Source organism: Tursiops truncatus, chromosome 1, assembly GCF_011762595.2.
Source record: "Tursiops truncatus isolate mTurTru1 chromosome 1, mTurTru1.mat.Y, whole genome shotgun sequence".
NCBI classification, from domain to species: Eukaryota; Metazoa; Chordata; class Mammalia; order Artiodactyla; family Delphinidae; genus Tursiops; species Tursiops truncatus.
The window spans coordinates 25,230,951-25,250,712 of NC_047034.1; the positions used below are offsets into that span (position 1 = coordinate 25,230,951).

General features: G+C 45.0%; 1 protein-coding gene across 4 annotated transcripts in view; it reads left to right on the plus strand.

Moving 5' to 3' along the window:
• Positions 1 to 19,762, plus strand: part of SMYD3 (SET and MYND domain containing 3) — a 720,594-nt gene that overhangs the window by 617,163 nt on the left and 83,669 nt on the right. Inside the window, exon 11 of one of the 4 annotated variants that reach the window (XM_073801290.1) lies at positions 9,680 to 9,768. The exons of the other annotated variants lie outside the window; for them this stretch is intronic. Within the exon in view, the coding sequence (XP_073657391.1) occupies positions 9,680 to 9,731 (52 nt within the window). The 3' untranslated portion in view covers positions 9,732 to 9,768. Of the gene's footprint in view, positions 1 to 9,679; positions 9,769 to 19,762 lie in introns of those variants that run through there. 4 annotated transcript variants of the gene reach the window in all.

Sequence of the window (19,762 nt, forward strand, 5' to 3'; positions counted from 1 at the left end):
GCCACCAGGGAAGCCCTACCTCATTCCTTTTAACAGATACCTAGTATATCATCTCAGGAATGTACCGTAATTTGTCCATCCGTCCCTCTGGTCTCCGTGTATGTTTACCATGTCAAACAATACTATGATTAACAGCCACATACTTGCATCCTTGTGTTCTGATGTGACTGAAGCCATAGGGTGAATCCATATGATAAATTCTTAAATGCTAACTTGCTGCATCAAAAGTATGTACATTTTCCATGTAGATAACCATTATCAAATTGTGTCCCCCATCCACCAAAGTGTTCCTCTTTTCCCAAAAGAATTAAGAATGGATAGCATGATATTGATTATATCTGATTTAAATTCATTTCATAATATATAAGGGCCTTTTCCTGATCAAAGTCTGTTCTTATAGAGTGAGGTTTGCTTGTATTGATTTACTTATCCAAAAATAGTGCTGGGAATGACATTTTGTAAGTTACCTGGAAAGAGGCAGAAGAACAGGAATGACGAAGGGTCTTACACGTGAGTGCATGACAGTTATGAAATCCTCCTCAAGGGGAAGAAATCGTGAAAGAGTAAGATTTTTTCTCATCGTTTTCTGTGCTTTGTTGTCAGAAAAAAAATAGTGGGAAGAATGGCAGTAAAATGCAGCTGGTGGTTTGCGTACATGACGTAGTTACGAGTAAGTGTTTGTAACTCAGAGATTGCCAGTAATTACATAGCAGCCATTTCCGTTTTGATTTTGCCAGTAATTTTTTGACTCTTCCCTCAGAAGCTTTAGCAGATAAGTTGATGAAATGTAAGGTTTCATCACAGCAGTACCTTCTACGACTGTTTTCAAGCTGGCTTTTCTTCTGAAGACGTTTACAATTGGTCTTCTGTGGGTTTTTGTCTAGTCCAAGAGCCAGCAGAGCATATGTGGGTGCACGTTCCCCGGGGCGTAGTCACTCACTCACTCGGCACTTACTTGGGCCTGCTCTGCTGTTGCCTCGTCTCTCCGTGTCACAGACCTTGTTAGGCTGCTCCAGGAGGATGCTTGTGTCCATATACCTGTCCGTGAAGCTCATTCGTAGAGGGCAAGGTCTTGGCTGGGGGTATCAGCTGTAGGACTTCTCCAGACTCACAGAGGAGGACCCAGAGGTAAAGCAGAGCTGGGTCTCCAGCCAGGAGGGGACGTGAGAATCGGAGCTTCACCCAGCGTACTGTTCACGCACCTTGTTTGCAATCTGTCTTCCATGGTGAGGTTTACAGAATTATTTCACCCAATGAATGAACAAATGTTTTACTCTCTGCTTACTGATGTGGACAATAATCCCTTAGCCACTTAATCATTTTTTTTCCACACTGTAATTTTCAATTAAAGTATCTTTGGTGGCCAAACCCCTATATGAGAGTTTGAGCTCTGTGTGCATGTTTGTGTAAAATACTGAGTTGCCTGATACCTCTAATCGGGGCCTCTCTTTCTTTGCTGCCAGTTCTGTGAGATTGATTTCTTAGTCACGGCCCCTTGTCTTAACACTGGGGCAATGACCACCGGCCTGGCAGTTGGGGTAGGGGCCTGTCGAGGCCCCAGCACTCTTAATTTAACCTCCTTAATATCAGCCCCTTAGTTTAATTCCAAAGGGCTCTTTTAATTCAGAATCTAGAAATACAACAAAAGGAAAAAGAAGGCAAAGGAGAGAAAAGAGGAAGAGGAAGGGGGCGAGAACAGTGCAGATGATGAGATGCCGCAGTTCAGGTGCACGTGTGTTTACTTAAACTACCGACTTGAGCTCATCCCTAGTTACTCGTGTTTCCAGGTCCAGATAACCTGGAGCTAGTGTGAGGCTCTTGGTAGGAGGATAAAGAAGAGCAAGATGACTAATTTCTCTGACTGCACTTTCCTTGGGCCAGCGGAGGAATGAAACCACCTTGCCTTCAGTGGTCCACTCCTCTAAAGACACCCTAACTTCCCTTTCGCTCTAACCACCTTGCTGGGGATGCCACCTGTGTGTTTGGGTAAAGACATTTACTGACCAGTGTTCTGGGTGGTTCCAGCCCTGACCCCACTAGTTGCATGAGAATGACCCAGCTGTGTGGGTTTTGTTCCGAAAGAGAAATAAAGGGTAGTCTGTGCATGGAACTGGCATGAGGCTCTGACCCTCCAGCCCCTCTGGAAGAGGGGAGGGGCGGCCACGAACCCACCCATTCTCCTGGGTGCCGCAGCTCCCCTGCCCGTTGCCACCACCCCAGGCCTCTGGCCCTTGAACAAGAGCTGCAGATGGTGACAGAGATCCTGGTGACAGCAGACGGGCCTAGGTGACAGCTTCACAGACCAAGCCTTAATCCAGCCTGGGTATTCCCACCTGACCTAAGGGTGGCACAGATGACTGGGCGCTGCTGGTATATGTACAGCCCCTGCTGGGGAGGGGAAGGTGACGCACACATTGCCCCCAACATGCTGTGCACAGCAGGACACACGTGAAACCCGTGCTTCCTGCTGTCTCCTGGCCACACAGCTCTGTATGTTTGTCTTTCCTGGCTACCGGAGGGCCACCACCTGACCATCGTTCAGAGACCCTGGATCTAGTGTTGAAACCCTCTGCTGAACTTTATTCCGCCCACTCCCCCTGTGCTAGGATTGTGAGATCAGCACATTGCCCAGAGCCACATTCCTCCTCTCAGACAAGAAAATCCCACAGCCATGGGCCAGCGTCATCCTGCGTCATCCATCTGCCTTGACTCTAGACACCCCAGGCTAGGTCGGGGCACAGGACATACTTCTTGTCCGTTGCATTTGCCTGATTCCCGGTAAACAACCTCCCTGGGGAGCAAGATGAAAGCCGCCCTCCACCCTGGGATTAGGTACCTGCACAGGAAAGCATTTCATCTTCTGTGTTCACCCATGTATATTCTCTGAGAAATGGTCTTCCGTCCTCCTTTTCTTTTTTTCTTTTTTTTTTGTGGTACGCGGGCCTCTCACTGCCGTGGCCTCTCCTGTTGCAGAGCACAGGCTCCGGACGCGCAGGCTCAGCGGCCATGGCTCACGGGCCCAGCCGCTCCGCGGCATGTGGGATCTTCCCGGACCGGGGCACGAACCCGTGTCCCCTGCATCGGCAGGCGGACTCTCAACCACTGCGCCACCAGGGAAGCCCCCTGTCCTCCTATTTAAGAAAGCATTTCCAGAATAAAAACATTTCCTGTTACATTTCACTTTTTTTTTTTTTTAAATTATCACAAGCCATCTCTGAGTACTTTGACTTTCCTGACAGAACATCTTCAGTTTCTTATTACAACAGATTGTACCCTAAGCGGCAGGATATCAAATCCTAGGGAATCTTTTGGGATGCATTAAATTTCTCCTGTTGAATCAATCTCTTGCTTGGCTGCCCCTGAAGCTACATAGCTGCTATCTCTTGTCCTTTTTCTCAGCTCTTGGAAGAGAAAGTAGAGAAAAAAATATCCCATTTTCCCCTGCAGGGAGCCAACAGAAAATCAGGCAGGCCTGAGAAGTGGGAAATGATGGATATAACTTTGAAGGGCTCAAAAAGAACTGATTAAAACCAACTTCAATTTCATGTAAATACATGTTTTTGTAATTAAAAAAATTTTTTTTGGTCACATGCTATTTGTGTATTTTGAGTGAAGTCCATACTGAGTTTTCAGAACTTCTCCAAGGGTAGATGAATGGACCTTCAATTAAATTGCACAAGTAAAGCTGATTTATCAAGCCTCACACTTTTGATCACTTATAGAGAGTGGTGATAGCACTTGTAAGGAACAGTAAGAGGTCCTTCAAAGAAATGAAAGGTGGGGAATAAATGGCCCCGAAAATGATAGGTCCCAGTTTTTGAGAGAGCCAAGTTATTCTGAGCTCGAAAAATGTCCTTCGGCCCAGATAGCACAAAGCTCTTAGCTCATGAGAGCACACAGGCTGGAAACGATGTGTAATATGTCCAAGGGAAGCGGCCCCATCAGGGACTAGGAAACTGGAGTGCAACAGGGCAGTGGGCGGGGCCCTGGGAGCAGCGAGGGGAGTGGAGACAGCGCTCACTCTGCAAAGAACGCAAGGCTGCTGGAAATGCCTCTTCCCGCACAAAGAACACCAGTCACGCTATCACGCTGCCCTTCAGAATTAAAGAGGAGCAAATCTGCTCTCACTTGTAATGGGAACCATCACCGTAATATCCTCCCAAAGTAAGATAAATCGGGTTCAGCCACTGCAGAAGCATCTGTCAGCTATTTGTTAGCATTATCTTTTGAGAGGAATGGGCGAAAGGACTGTAAGAGCTCTCCTCTACCTTTCAGCTTTCCTCAACTGAAAAGTAATTGCTATTACTTATTAAGAGCCTCCTGTGGACCAGGCAGCTCGCTTGGCCTTCTAACCCTCCCAGCACAGTGAGGAGGAAGTTTAGCCTGTCCTGTCCTCCATGTGAGGGGACTGAGGATGAGAAGTATGTGGCAGAGCTGGGGTTCAAACCTTAGGCTTATTTATTTATTTATTTTTATTTATTTATTTTTTTTGCGGTACACGGGCCTCTCACTGCTGTGGCCTCTCCCGTTGCGGAGCACAGGCTCCGGACGCGCAGGCTCAGCAGCCATGGCTCACGGGCCCAGCCGCTCCGCGGCATGTGGGATCCTCCCAGACCGGGGCACGAACCCGCGTCCCCTGCATCGGCAGGCAGACTCTCAACCACTGAGCCACCAGGGAAGCCCTAGGCTTATTTATTTTATTTTGGTTATAATTTACCAAAAGAGGAGTTGAGTCAGCTTGAAGCCAGGTTTGCTCAGTTATAACAGTCTGGATTGTTACTGTACTATAGCGGGCTGAGTGGTCTTTCCAGCTACCCCCCGCCTTCCTGCTACATGAATGTATCAAGATTCTTTTTGTTACAGGTGACAGAAACCCACCTCAGACTGCCTGAGCATGAAAGGGGGTTCGCTGCCCACGAAACTGCACAGCCAGGGACTGGTGTGACAGAATTCAGGGATACAGTCTCTCTTCCTCTCAGCCCTTCCCTACTCCTCTCCCTGGATCTGTTTCTCTCTGCTCTGCTCATTCCTCTATGTTGTTTTCATTCTTTACCACACAGGTGGTCTCCCCACAATGTGGTAGAGAAGGTGGCTTCCAGCAGCCTCCGGTTCACATTCTCCTAGTTCTGTGACAAAACAAAAGGTTCTGTTTCCTCTAGCTCCAAATTTTTGTTTTAATTTTTAATTTTTTGGCCACACCATGCAGAATGTGGGATCTTAGCTCCCCGACCAGGGATGAAACCTGAGTGCCCCTGCAGTGCAAGTGTGGAGTCTCAACCACTGGACCACCAGGGAAGTTCCTCTAGCTCCACATTTTAAAATATGTGTTTTGGATGGACTTCTTTGGGTCTCATGCCCACCGCTGCCTGGACCAAGGGAGATAACATGCTGGCAGCCCTACCAGTAACAAGGTGTGGAATGGACGGAAGGTATTCCAAAGATGGAGGGTAGGTGGATGATGGACAAAGCAGAAGAATGCTGTCCACTGCACTAGTCTACTCAGGTAGTCTAGTAAAAATTCTGGAAAGAAAAAAATTCACAGGTGGTAAAGAGAGTCCAAAGGCTGATAAGTAAAAAGCTATGACGTGGGAGAGAAAGAAAAAGCAGCATTGTACCATTAGAGTTATGCGTGAGGAATGAATTTCTGCAAGAGCAGATTCCTAGAATTTTAAAGGGAGCAGCAGTATTCACTTGGACCAGGACACAAGCTAAGCTTCTTGAGAAGAAGTCTGTTCGCTGTAAGAGGAAAGGATGGATGGGGAGGCCGGTGAGGCCCTACCTGAGGCAGAGAAGTTGTGTAAGAAAGTGTGCCTGATGGCAGCGTGTGATACATCTTGTGAAGGTTTTTCAGTCCCAGTGTACGTTACCTGTTTCAGGCTGTAGGCACTAAGGAACATAGCCAGAAGACTGCATTTGTTTTGGAAATGCTACAGGTAGAAATGTCTTCTGGTACATTTCCTATAGATGGAAAAATTGGGCTAGTAAGGTTTGTTTATGCCTTTTAAACAGCTGTTTCTGAACTGTAGCCATTAACAGATTGATAGACTCCTTTTGGGAAATATGTAATGGTATGTGCCTCAAAGCTCCACTTTTTTGGTTCTGAGTCAACATTTTTATTAAAGACTTAATGAGATGAATACATAGCCATTATGTATATCAAATTTGCAAGGGATGCAAAGCTGAGAAGAATAACTACTACTTTGGGGGAATAAACCAAACTTCAAAATTATCTCCTTAATTAGAAACATTTGGCCAATATCAACAAGATGAACTTAAGCAGGGATACATGGAAAAGTCTGCATTTGTGATTAAAAATTCAGTAACAGGCTGGAGAATTTTTCTAGTGTTTTGTAGTAGTGGATTATGTTTGGATGTCCCACTAGCATGAATTCCTCCGCTCTCTTTCTTAATAGAACCTCAAGTGTCCTAGCTGTGTAGTTTGTATGTGATCGATTGACCACAGGGGCAGTGCCTGATTAGCTTAAGCTAGAGAACCATATTTCCCTGGTCACCTGACTCAAGCCAGACCAGTTAGAACCAATGATGGTCTATTCTTAGACGTCTATTCACAATATTAGGAAAGTAAACTGCCCATTGCTATGGCTCATGATAGAGGAAGCATATGGGCACAGGAGATGCAGGCTGTTAGGTCTCTTGGGACCACAAAGAGTGAGAATGGAGATGAAACTCAGGAAGCAGAGGTAAGGAATGGAGACAGATCCTGGTCCCATTGTTCAAGAATTGCCTGAAACCAAATTCAGCCCTGTAGTATTGAGTTACACAACACTTAGGCTGATAAATTTCATTTTTTATCAACCTGTGTGAATTGGATTTCTTGGTTCATACAACATAAAGACTCCTAACTGACATATATGGGGGCTTGCAGGAGACTAGTGCAGTGCAGTCACCAGGAAAGATAATGCAGCCTTATGCTGCATGATTGTAGGTAATTGTAAGAGACTGGACACACGCATCCATTGCACTGTGTCTAGAGAGTTCCTAGCTAAGAGTGACAAGAATGAGAAGAATCTTGTAGCAACATCATATGAGAAATGGCCGATGAGAAATGGAGATGTTTCACCACAAGATGCAAAGACTTTGAGAAGGAAAAGGAGACCTGTTATAAGTTTACAAATCTTTAAAGGGCTGTAGGGTAGGAGGGGGGTAGACTCTTCCTCATGACCAGAGGGGGAGGAACTAGGACATATGACTTGGAATTAGAGGAAGACACATTTCATGCCAGGCTATTAGGAAGAGCAGTTTAGGGAATTCCACAGCGGTCCAGTGGTTAGGACTCTGAGCTTCCACTGCAGGGGGCATGGGTTTGACCCCTTCTATTTCATTTTTAAAATTAAAAAAAAACAGGCTTCTGCCTCACCCCTCCCCACTTTCAAGGCTGCTTCTTAAGAGCAACTCTTTAAAAACATTTCTGTTTTCAGCGCTTCTGATAGTTATTTTTATACCCCTGAATAATAGTTTTTTGATTTATGTTTCTTGTGTTTCAACTAAATAATCTACTCCTAACTATGAAAAAATAAAGCTCTAGCGTATACTATCCTCTTTTCTCTCTCCTTCCTCTTCCTTTCCATTAAAAAATTATAAAGGTTATTTAATTCATTTAATGGCTAACTGTGAAACTTCAAACAACATACTGAAATCTCTATTTCTCATTCTGTCAACTTTAGGCAATGTCCCTTGATTTCCCACCATGTTAGATGGAGGTTTAGTACTCTTGTTCTTGATGGAGAATTAGAATATAAAATTCTCAGTTCAAAATCACTTTCAATGGCTATTTTAAAAGCCCGCTACCCTGTCTTCTGAGATCTATCATTTCTGATTCTACTTGGATTTGGGTTTCTTTGTTGATCACCATTTTATCTTCCTGTAAGTTTTTAGGCTCTGCTCTTCTCCTTGATGTTCTGAAAGTTCACGTTGATATATCTAGGCATGGGTATTTTTTCATTTATGCTAGATCCTTTCATTTTAAAGACTCCTGTCTGCCTTTATCTTTGGGAAATTTTTTCTTTATTTTTTCCTTTTTAATTCCATTTCCTCTCTCCTCTCTGTTCTTTTGTCCTGAAAGTCCTGGTAGACAGATGTTAACCTTCTGTTTCCAGTGTCCTGGGCCTTTTGCTTTATGTTCTGAGAGTTATCCTTGACTTAACCTTCCAGACCTTTATTGGAATTTTTATATCTCAGCAAAACTTTTGTTTATAAATTTATAAGAACTGGTTCTTGAAAATTTCCTTTTTCATAGCTCCCGATTCTTATTTTTTTGAACTCAACATCTTCTCGAATCTAAGAGTAATTGGTCTTTTAAAAAATGCTCTCCCATTTTCTGAATAATCTCAGTTTCTTCAAGTTTTTTTTCTTCAGTTTATTTTTTCTGGTCTTTTTCTGTGTTCTGAACTTTTCTTGAATGGTTCTCCATTCATAGTTTTTTACAACTTTATTGAGATATAATTCACGTACCATGTAACTTACCCATTTAAAGTTTACAATTCAGTGGCTTTTAGTATATTCACAGAGTTGTACATCTAATACTACCATCAATTTTAGAACATTTTCACTGTCTCCCTCTAAGGAAACCCTACGCTCCTTAGTTGTTCTCTATCCTGTAATCTCACTCACCCCCACTGCCCCCCTGCCCTTAGCAACCACTGTCCATTCACATTTGAAAATATGGGGTTAGAAAGGTTGGCTTGTTGCTCTGGGGGTTTCAAAATGGCAGTCGGTAAGAAGACAATGGTTGGGAAGGAGGAGAAGACAGAGGTTGAGATTGAGTAGAACCCAAGTCCCAGAAAGCTGGGTGTAGGAATCAGGCCCTTGGAGAGCCCTGAGAGGGGCCAGTGTTGCAGGGAAGCAGTCAGACCTTCTGTATTCGTGAGCTTCACTTCTGTATTCAGGATTCAGAGGACATCCTGCCACAGATGATGATGCAGTGCCTCTGGACTCTGGGTTCCATAAGGGGAGGGGGGGGAACCTGCCTGTCTTGTTCGTAGCTTTGTCTCCTACACTTGGCATACTGTTTAGCACACGATACGCATTATTTATTTGTAGAAGAATTCAGTGTCATTTGTTTATATAATGCCTTACAATTTGCAAGGCACTTTTGTATCCTCACCTCTTATCTCAATTAAGATAGGCAGGTATGCAAAAGTGGATTTACCGTGGAGCTAATGAGGCTGAAACTGTAGGATCCTCCACTTGCATGAGCCCCTTCTAAAACCCTGTTCTCAATTCTGTATTTGTTAACTTTGCATTCTTTTCCTTAAAGTAGGCCTACAGAATTATATTTTGTAGTGGCAGGCATGAGAAAACCTGAACCTAGATCTGCCTCTCTAGGTAACAGCAGAAGTGATTAGCCCCAGTTTATAGCTATAAAGCTATACCCAGAGAGCTGGGTACCTCACCCAAGGTCCCACATCCGGTAAGCGGCAGAATATTTCATACTTGAATGATGTCTCCCACTACTTCTCGCCCCCCCCATCCCACCCCGCCAAGAGGTACGGCTTCTGATTGGTGCCTGTTCCCAGGACAGCAGTCAGAGGGAGCCGTACAGACCTGAGCGTTCTGCAAATATCTGTCAGCAAGGGTTGGGCCCTGGGCAACTGGTGAGCACTGTAAATGGGAGGTGTCTGTTGCCCCCAAGCTCACAGGCTGTCTCTCTATCCAACAGGAACCAAGCAAGGAAAGCCATGCATTCCCCCCACCTTCCACCTACATGTTGAAGTTTTAGTTATGAAGTACCTTTGAAAGTATTTTCTCTGAACAAAGAGAAACGCCGAATTCTCCTTTTCACTTCTGTTTCTGAATAAGACTTTTAATCCCGTGTTGTTTCACAGTCTTAAAATAAAATGTAAGATCTGATGAAAAGTCGGAAATCATATTTTCAACTGCCAACTCATTTGGTGATTCTCCCGGGTGGAAGTCAACGTCTGCTCCGCAGAGGTGAATCAGGCATTCCATCGTGTTGTGCCGCTGACGTTCTTCTTTGAAAATTGACTTACCCTCCACGCTTTTCAACTTTTCACTGAAGTATATACTTCATGCTTGCCTTTCCCCAGACACAAGTGTATGTGTTCTGAGTAGAAATCTAAGCTGGCGATGCCTCTGTTGCCTGTTGGAAGATTGAACTGAATTCCCCGGAGAGAGAGAAGGAATCTCCCAGTGTCTCAGGTCTGAGTCTCCGATAGCCTGCCAGCCCCCAGGCTAATAATGTGAGACTTGGCTCTGGGGGGGGTGTTTCATTCTCTCTAGAACTTCCTTATTCTTTTTTTTTTTTTTTTTTTTTTGCGGTACGCGGGCCTCTCACTGTTGTGGCCTCTCCCGTTGCGGAGCACAGGCTCCGGACGCGCAGGCTCAGCGGCCATGGCTCACGGGCCCAGCCGCTCCGCGGCACGTGGGAGCTTCCCGGACCAGGGCATGAACCCGCGTCCCCTGCATCGGCAGGTGGACTCTCTACCACTGCGCCACCAGGGAAGCCCTAGAACTTCCTTATTCTTAAGTTATTGATCCAGTAGCAAGTTACGGGGACCAAGCTCCCGTGGGTAATACCATGGTGTGATCAGAAAGGCGAAGGTTATAGAGACTTTCTTCCTTCGGTGCTTCTTCCCTTGTGTCCACATCCTCACCCCCAACCCTTAATAGGCGCGAGAATCACCTCGACTTGGTGCTGACTACTGCTCGTAATAGCATTAAAATAATTTCTTCCCAGTTGGCAAGCAGTCACTGCCCCAGACCCTCTGTGCAGCTACACAGGCTCCTGTGCTGAAACTTTCCCATCATCCAGAAACCCAAAAGGGGGGTGCACCTCACTCCTTCTGGGACCTGCTCCGTCGCTAAGGCTGGCATCGCTCCGATTGGTTAGGGACTGCGCCATATTGCAGGTTATTAAATATTTTGAAAAATCACCCCAGCTCCTGACAAAGATCACTTGGGATGGGGGTCAAATTGGGTAATAGGCTCCTGTTGGACGCCCCAGTTCCTTTGCAAATCAGTAGCAAAGTTGCCCCTTTAAAGGTTGATTCTCAGGGCTTCTCTCAAGGCACACCTTTCTTTTGGCTTTGCTCTGTCAAGGTTTCATTAACACTGGTGACAGTAAAAACACAAAATGAGGCACTGGAGTCACGCGTGGGTCCAAGCTGGAGCATCCTGGCGAGCACCGTAGCGGTCCCCCAGCTGTGAATGAGTGAGTGTGCGCTGAGCTCCACTTCCTTATAAGAGCATGTGTGCGAACCGAAGAATGTACGCCGTCAGCAAGGCCAGCTTTCATCTGTCAGCAGCTGAAAATATTTAGGCCAGTCCACTGACTGGAAGTGTGCACCACGGCGAGGTGCTCAGCAGCAGACGGTACGTGTAAAGCCCACCGACTCAGAGCATTAGCACCTTTAGCGTGGCCTTTGGATGAGCCTGGAATTAACCTTCATAAACACGCAAACATCTCTCTCAAGATGTCCTGCGAGAAAAGATCACTCCTCGGGGCCGGCCCCTGAACGCTGCAGGGTGTGGCGTCCAAGGCCGGGCAGCAGGGGGAAGGTCCAGGGGCCGAGGTAAGGGAGCAGCAGGGATTCAGATCCAGCCTCACCCCTCAGCTCCACGCAAGCCAGGCCATCCTGGACTGTCATGGCTTTGGCTTTATCCCGTCTCACCTCTTAGGTCTCCGGCGTCTGTTTATATGTTACCCAAATGGTGTCACCCTTGTCCCCTGGCCACAGCAGTATTGAAGCTAACCAAATGGGCCAGAATTGCGTTTTGACAAAAGGTATTTTCCCAGTAGCTTTAGAGACTCTTGTGAGGGTCACACCCTGCAGGGTGGCCAGTGTTTGGCAGGAGCCGGGGGCTTCTGGTCTGGCCCGAAGCAGCCTGACCGCATGGGCTCAGGTGTTGTGCTACAAAGGCACCTCCTAGATGCCGTGTGAAAATAGGGAGACATCCCTGCCTAACAAGAAGCCACCTACATTCGCAGTCCTGGAGAGAGAACAGAAAGGATGAAGAACCGAGGTCTGTCACTTCCCCCGAAGGTTAATGCAGGAATTGGTTTCATTGATCCTGGTGCTGGGCGCGTCTGTGCAGCAAACTTAGTCTGTGGCATCCCCGCCTTCGCATGTGATGCCATTCCTCTTGTACCCCTTCCCCTCTCCCCGCACTGGGGGCTCCTCTAGCCCCTAAGGGGCCAAGGCCTCGCTGCTGTCTCCCTATAGCCCTTTCCTTCTAAACCCACTCTCAGATCTTTCTGCCCCAGCCCCACTGGCATCTGTTGACCGGCAAGCTGTGAGCTGGCTTTCCCGAGGACACCTGTATTTAGCAGAAATCAAAGCCTTAAGCTAATTGTTGATCACAGTCTAGTCACCAGGCGCCATGCAGAGCAATGATCCCTGGACCATCTTGGACCTTGAAATCTATGCACGTTAATCTACCCACGTGTGCTTAAAACCCGCCTCACTCAGAGCAGACTGGCTATGACTACAATGGAAATACAAGTCTTAGCTGCCCTTTTGATTCCTGCCTGTGAGCAGTATAAATGCTAACAAAATGTGGGCAGAGAGAGAACAGGAGAAGGAGGGAGAGAGAGCCTTCGATCATGTCGAGAGAGAGCGAGACACCTTAGCTCTGGGTGATATCGGGTTGTTCCGATGGACTTGCTTCAGGGCACTGGTGTCTGTCCTTATCATGCTGCACAGTCCAGAGACTGCTTTAAATGGCGTCCTGCCTCTCTGGGTTGTCTCTGAGACCTTCTCAAAGCTGGGGCACTGGAGTATCAAACTTGTGCAGAATTGAGGCCATACCGTATATGTCACCCATGAGCTAATCCCCAGTGAAAAGGAAGCTTGCAGTGCAAGGAAATTCCATGCTTACTACTCACCTTCTCTGTGCCAGGCACTTGCTAAAATTGTTTAGACAAGTTACCTCATTCGGTCCTTACAGTATCATTGGCAATAGGATGTCCTTATCCCCATTTTACTGATGAGAAAACTGAAACTCAGAGAAGTTAAGAAACTTGCCTCAGGAGACAGGATTTAAATCATGGACCCTCCAACTCCAAGTCTCGTACCTTTCCTACCATACCGTTCTTCTTTTTACAAAAGATGACAGATTTTTAAAAATAAAGTGAATAGCTGCCCTTGTTGATCTCTAAGCTCACCTTGTCATATAGCTGAAAATGTTCCCATTCCCATAATGTGGGATTTTCCCCCAGAGGCTCCCTGTGTGAGCTATTCATTTGATGGATGGCCCTCTACACCTGTTTCTGCATGTACACATGCTGCTAAATACTACTGTCATTTAGTAGGAAAAATATAACCCCGTGTCCTAAAAGTCCTTGTCGGTAGCCGAGACAGAGCCTGATGTTAGATCTCCTTCTTTGGTCTCCCGCTTGTGGGCTGAACGATCATTACTCAGGACGTTGCTGTGATCTTCTGAAAGGGAAGATTGCTCCATCGGGGCCACTCAAAACTGCGAAATGAGGTTGGCTATCGTAATTTGCTTCCTAAATTTTCAGCCTAGTAGCCTGCCAGTACAGTGTTCTTCAGAAAATGTTAAAGATCCTGTATCAGAGAACAGGAGTGCATTCTATTAAACTTGTGTATGAGTCCCGGCAGTTAAAGGACAGAAAGGTTCATGGAGGGCTGGGCTGCAGGGCGGGGCTTAGCTGCAGCCCGCCGGCCTTCACGGTGGAACGGTGAGTGGTTCTGATAACGGGTCTCGCAGGGGTCAGCCTTTGAGTGCTCGGCTGTCCATCTCGATGGTTTTTACTCCCCAACATGGTGACAGGGGTCAGCCACTCCCAGAGGACTGTCTTCGTGACCATCCACAGCTCACAGAAGTGCAAGCACAGCCTTCCCGGGGTGAGTGAGAGGTCAAAGAAATCCATTTAAACCCATCAGAAACGTGGCTGAGGATGGCAGGGGCTCTGAACAGCATTTCTTTATGAGGAAACTTGGTCACATCAGGCAGGTGGGACTAGAGGCAGATTCCGGTCCAGAACCCAAGTGTCTGGACCCAGTCCACTGCCTTCCCCTCTATTCTCATGTCCCCAGGGTTTAGGTGAAGAAACACCTCTTAAGTGAAAAAAGGACTCAATGATCAAATTATTTCGAGAAACAGTGGGTTAAACAAGTTACTGCAGGACATCCCAGAGCCTGTACAGTACACTTCATCCTAAAATAAAGAGCACAGGCTTCCCTGGTGGCGCAGTGGTTGAGAGTCCACCTGCTGCTGTAGGGGACACGGGTTCGTGCCCCGGTCCGGGAGGATCCCGCATGCCGCGGAGCGGCTGGGCCCATGAGCCATGGCCGCTGAGCCTGCGCGTCCGGAGCCTGTGCTTCGCAACGGGAGAGGCCACAACAGTGAGAGGCCCGCGTACCGCAAAAAAAAATAATAATAATAAAATAACTGAAATAAAGAGCACATCTTTTTACATTCTAGTGTCTAAACTTGGAGTAAATCTTAGTGTCAGAAGCAGGGTGAGGCAAGTGAACTGTGTAGGGTGCAAGGTTTAAGGAGGCACTCATTCTCAGGGTCCTGCAGGTAAGACCCAAGAGTGAGTGTGCCCAGAGCCTTCCTCGCCTCAGCCTCCTCCCGGCCCAGGTCAGAACAACCTGCCTGGCACCCAGCAAGGGGTGCGGATGTGCTGAGGCTGCCCCACCTGCACAAAATGTCGAGACTTAACTCTTCCCAGAGACCTGTTCATCTCATGGCCCCTCGAGTGAGTTCTTAAAATAGCCCACCAAGGTTAAATTTTAACTTAGATCCTTTCACTGACTTTTAAAATGCCTTTTAAAAGACTGTTATATAAAAAAGAAAGAACGAAAGAAAGGCTGTTACTTGCAGTGGAAAAAGCCAAGCAAACAACACCTTAACCAAGTATATTAGCATCATCAGTGATGCCATGTGCCTATCATGCCCCCTCTGATACTGTTTACAAAAACCCATAAGCCCCACGTAGTCATGAGAAAAACCCAGATCCGGGTACATTGTACAGAATACTTGGCCAATGCTCTTTAAGACTGTCTAGGAAAGATTGAGAAACTGCTACAGACCACAAGAGACTGGGGAGACAAGACAACTGACTGCAGTGTTGTCCCTGAATTGGATTCCAGAACAGAGAGGGGACGTTGGCAGAAGCACCAGAAAAATCCAAATAAAGTCTGGAACTTAATTAACAGTAGTATGCTAACATAGCTTTCTTAGTTATGGCAAATGTTCCTTGGTAATGTAAGATCTTAACAACAGGCAAAACTGGAGAAGGGTTTATGGGAACTCTGTACTATCGTTGGAACTTTTCTATAAATCTAAAATTATCCCCAAACAAAATGTGTTTTTAAAAAGAAAAGACTGGGCTTCCCTGGTGGCGCAATGGTTAGGAATCCACCTGCCAATGCAGGGGACACAGGTTCGAGCCCTGGTCCGGGAAGATCCCACATGCCGCGGAGCAACGAAGCCCATGCACCGCAGCTGCTGAGCCGGTGCTCTGGAGCCCGCAAGCCATGACTACTGAAGCCCACGCGCCACAACTACTGAAGCCCACGCGCCTAGAGCCCGTGCTTCTCAGCGGGAGAAGCCACCGCAGTGAGAAGCCCACGCACCGCAACGAAGAGCTGCCCCCGCTCACCGCAGCTGGAGAAAGCCCACGTGCAGCAACGAAGACCCAACGCAGCCAAAAATAATAAATTTAAAAAAAAAAAAAGAAAGAAAAGACTGTTATAAAGTAGCATTGTAAAGGCAAATTTTCTGCCACACCCCAGGTAGTGTAGTTAAAGGTGATAGAAATTGCCAGATTTCAAGAAATGGATCATAGAAGTTTCAAAATGAGAAGAGAGTGTGACAATTCTTGAAACAATTATTCCTTCATTATGAAGAACCTTAATTCCATCTCCAAGCATCTATCAAAAGCTTCCAGCTGACACTTAAGGAAGTTGATACCTTCTAGTGACATGTTATTCAGTTAAGGAAAAGAGGAAACTATAACCTTATCAAAAAGAAAAGCCACGTGAATCTAATATATGTTGTTTATCCTAAAGGTACAAAAGAAATCAAGATCATGAAAAGTTTATAAAAAGCAATTCATCACCATCATATTTAAGATAACTTCCAAAGGTCAAAAGTGACTCAGAAAACCTTTAGAATCTGAAGGCAAAAATGATTAGATACAAACTGTTATTGAGATATTGAAGAAGGGAGTCTATAAGTACCTGTATAGCTAAATGTAAGCTCTTATAATTTAAAAGCAAAACTGCGTTCTTGTAATCAGGTGTTTCTCCCCATACCTTCAAAAAACTGCTGTTAAATCAATGGGGAGCTTACAATTGACGATGCCTTAGGATCCCAGAATAAAGCAGAGGTGGAGTACATTTTTTCAAACTTAACTGCCCCTGGAACCCTGGGGTTCCATGGAGAATACTTGGGTGAAAGTGCTCTACCCTATTTACTGCCTGTCCATTTGACACAGGATGACTTCTCAGCCTAAAGGCTACCAAAACTATAGCTGTTAAGTTTGGGAATGAGTGTGCTACACACACTGATTTATTGAGAGTTTCTGAACCCAGAGGGGCTCTGCACGTAAATGACCCCTAAAAAGTGAGACCCAACCTCGTGGCTGATTTTTGAGCCAGGCATTAAGTCAGATGAGACATAAAGATCCTTTTCAGCTTCTTTGAATGTGGTAAGGGTGCCCCAGACCTGCCCATTCATTATACAATACGGCTAAAAAACATGGAGGTACACAGAGTTGACAAGGCCTTTCCTCCCTCCCTCAAGGAAAGCAGTGAGCTCTAGGAAACTCACATCCATCACTGAGGGAAGAAGCAAACTCTGCTCCCGAAACACTGGCTCGGGTGATGTCTGGCAAGGTTTTCAATTCAAGACACCCTACTTGTGAGCTTCCATCACAGACACATACACATTCATAAACCTTGGCCTTCTCCGGAGTCAGCACCAGGTTATTGAGGGCCCCTTTGAAGGTTTTTGTCCTCAGGGCGTTGCTTGGCGGTTTTCTCTTCTCTGGTGAATGAAGGGTTAACATGTCACTGCCGCAGTTCCCCTCACAGGGCTTTATTAATCCAGTCCCCTGCTCCAGACTTGACCTTCAATCACTGGAAAACAAGAAAACATTGAAAACAACTTCAACCAAATGAAAAATACTCTGTTGGACTCGGTCCAGACCTTGGCAACCTTTGCGTGAGTGATGCAGTAAAGCGGCTGCATGACAGGTATGTTTCTAGCTGATGGAAGCCTCAAGTATTTAATGGCTTTTCTGGGGCAAGGTGGTAAGGGCAGCGTTGGCCCCTGCTGTGGCAGAATAACAAATGAGAGAGAAAGTTACTGAGGCACATGCTTTGCCCCAAAATAGCCATGGATGGAGGGTACTTACCAGATAGATGTCTTAGCTAAATGCTAGCTCCTTCCCACTGGTGAAGATGAGGAAAGACACTTAGTTTCTTTGTATATGTCATGGGTAGAGTTCCATCACTCTATACAGAGCAGCTATATATATTTCCTTTTTCAGAGCATTTATATTTTATATAAATTTATATTATATATATTTATATAATATAAATAAAAAATAATATTTATATAATATAAATAAAAAATAAATATATTTTATATAAATATATTTATTTTATATTATAAAAATATATTTTAGCCAATTCATCATTTGAGGTCCAGTGTGTAGCTCTGTTGAGGACAAGCATTTATTACCCTCAATAAGGTAGAGTACTGTCATTACAGAAAAACAGTAATTGAGGGTGGACCCTAGCTAAAATACTGAGAAGTGTGTCATTCACACAAACCTATGGACCCAGACTTCTGAAGTTCAAGTACTGTTTACTTGGGATTGGCTCAAGTTTGGTTAAGAAGCTGTGGAATTTGGACGGGGTTGTCGATACCGCTGTTTGTGATGAGAGAAACCAGACCAACTCTTGTGATGTAAAGAGGGAAAGAAGGGTAGGGAAGTGGGCTAAGAGGCCACCCACCAAGAATCTACATCTTGCTCTAAAGGACAATTCTGAAACTCAGACCAGGCATTGTGAGGCTGGGGGGTGACATTTGGAGAGGAAGAAGAAAGAAATATCTTTCTCTTCTAGTTTAAGGACAGGTGTTGGCAATGTCAAATGAAAGATTTGTGAATCTGCATACAGCTTGTGCCACCATAGTGAGTTGTAAACCTTATCAGTGGCTGGGTTTTGACAGGAAAATCAGTCATCTCTAAGCTTTCTACCTTCTGTGGTAGTCTGGGCAATATTTGCCGACTACACTCTGTCACAAATTATTTGGTTCAGAAAGCTCCCCAGAGGATCATTCTCTGTAGGTTTACAGAAGATAAAAGGTAAGGTCGTGCCCAGGCTAGCTGCCTGCTCATTTATACACCTAGCTATTGGGGTCATCTTTCACCAGCTCTCAGTATTTCTTCATACTAGGTTATGCATCATCTTTTCTTTTGTAAATAGTTTTATTGAGAGTAATTCACATAGCATACAATTCACCCATTTAAAGTGTACAACTCAATGGCTTTCAGTATGTTTACAGATTATAAAATGCAACTATCTTTTTTATGCACTTATAGGACATTTTCATTAGCAGTCACACCACAATCCCCTCAGTCCCCAGGTCCTAGGCAGCTAGCAGTCTGCTTTCTGTCTCTCTCTATTTGCCTATTCTGGACATGTTATGTAAATGGAATCATACAGTAGGTGGCCTTTTGTGACTGGCTTCTTTCGCTTAGCATATTTTCAAGTTCACCCATATTGTAGCATGTATTAGTACTCTATTTCTTTTTATTGAGAAATATTCCATTTTATGAATATACCAAATTTTATTTATCCATTCATTGGTTGATAGACATTTGGGCTGTTTCTACTTTTTGGCTATTAAGAGTAATACTGCTATGAACATATTTGCACAGACTTTTATATGGATGTTTTTAAATTTCTCTCAGGTATATACCTAAGAGTGGTACTGCTAGATCATGTGGTAACTCTGTGTTTAACATTTTGAGGAACTGTCAAACTGTTTTCCAGAGTGGGTACATAACTTTACATTCTCACCAGTAATATATGAGGGTTCCACTTTCTCTGTATGCTCGCCACCACTTGCTATTATCTGTCTTTTGATTCTAGCCAACCTAGTGGGCGTGCATTGGTATCTCACTGTGGTTTCAATTTGCCTATTATTATTTCTTCTATAGAGAAATGTCTATTCACATATCCTTTGCCCGTATTTTAACTGGGCTGTTTGTCTTTACATTACTGTCATTACATTATTATTACAATAGTTCTTTATATATTCTAGAGATAAGTTCCTTACCACATATATGATTTGCATGTATTTTCTCCCATTCTATGGGTTATCTTTTCTTTTCTTTTTTTGAGGCACAGAAGTTTTAATTTTAATGATGTTCAATTTATTCAGGTATTCTTTTGTTGCTTGTGCTTTTGGTGCCATATCTAAGAAACCACTGCCTGGTACAAAGCCATGAAGATTTATGCCTGTGTTTTCTTCTAGTAGGTTTATAGTTTTAGCTATTATATTTAGGTCTTTGATCCATTTTGAGTTAATTTTTCTATATGGAATGAGGTGTAGGGGCCCAACCTACCTCATGTAGATATCCAGTTGTTATATATCATCTTTTAAGAGAGAAAAACAGAAGCCTTTTCTGGGCAGTCACTCTGGTTGTGTTAAGGACCAACTGCTGTGCACAGCTGTATCCCACAGTTGAGGGAAAGAACATAGAGACTCTTGACTTCAGAGAAAACACCCCCCT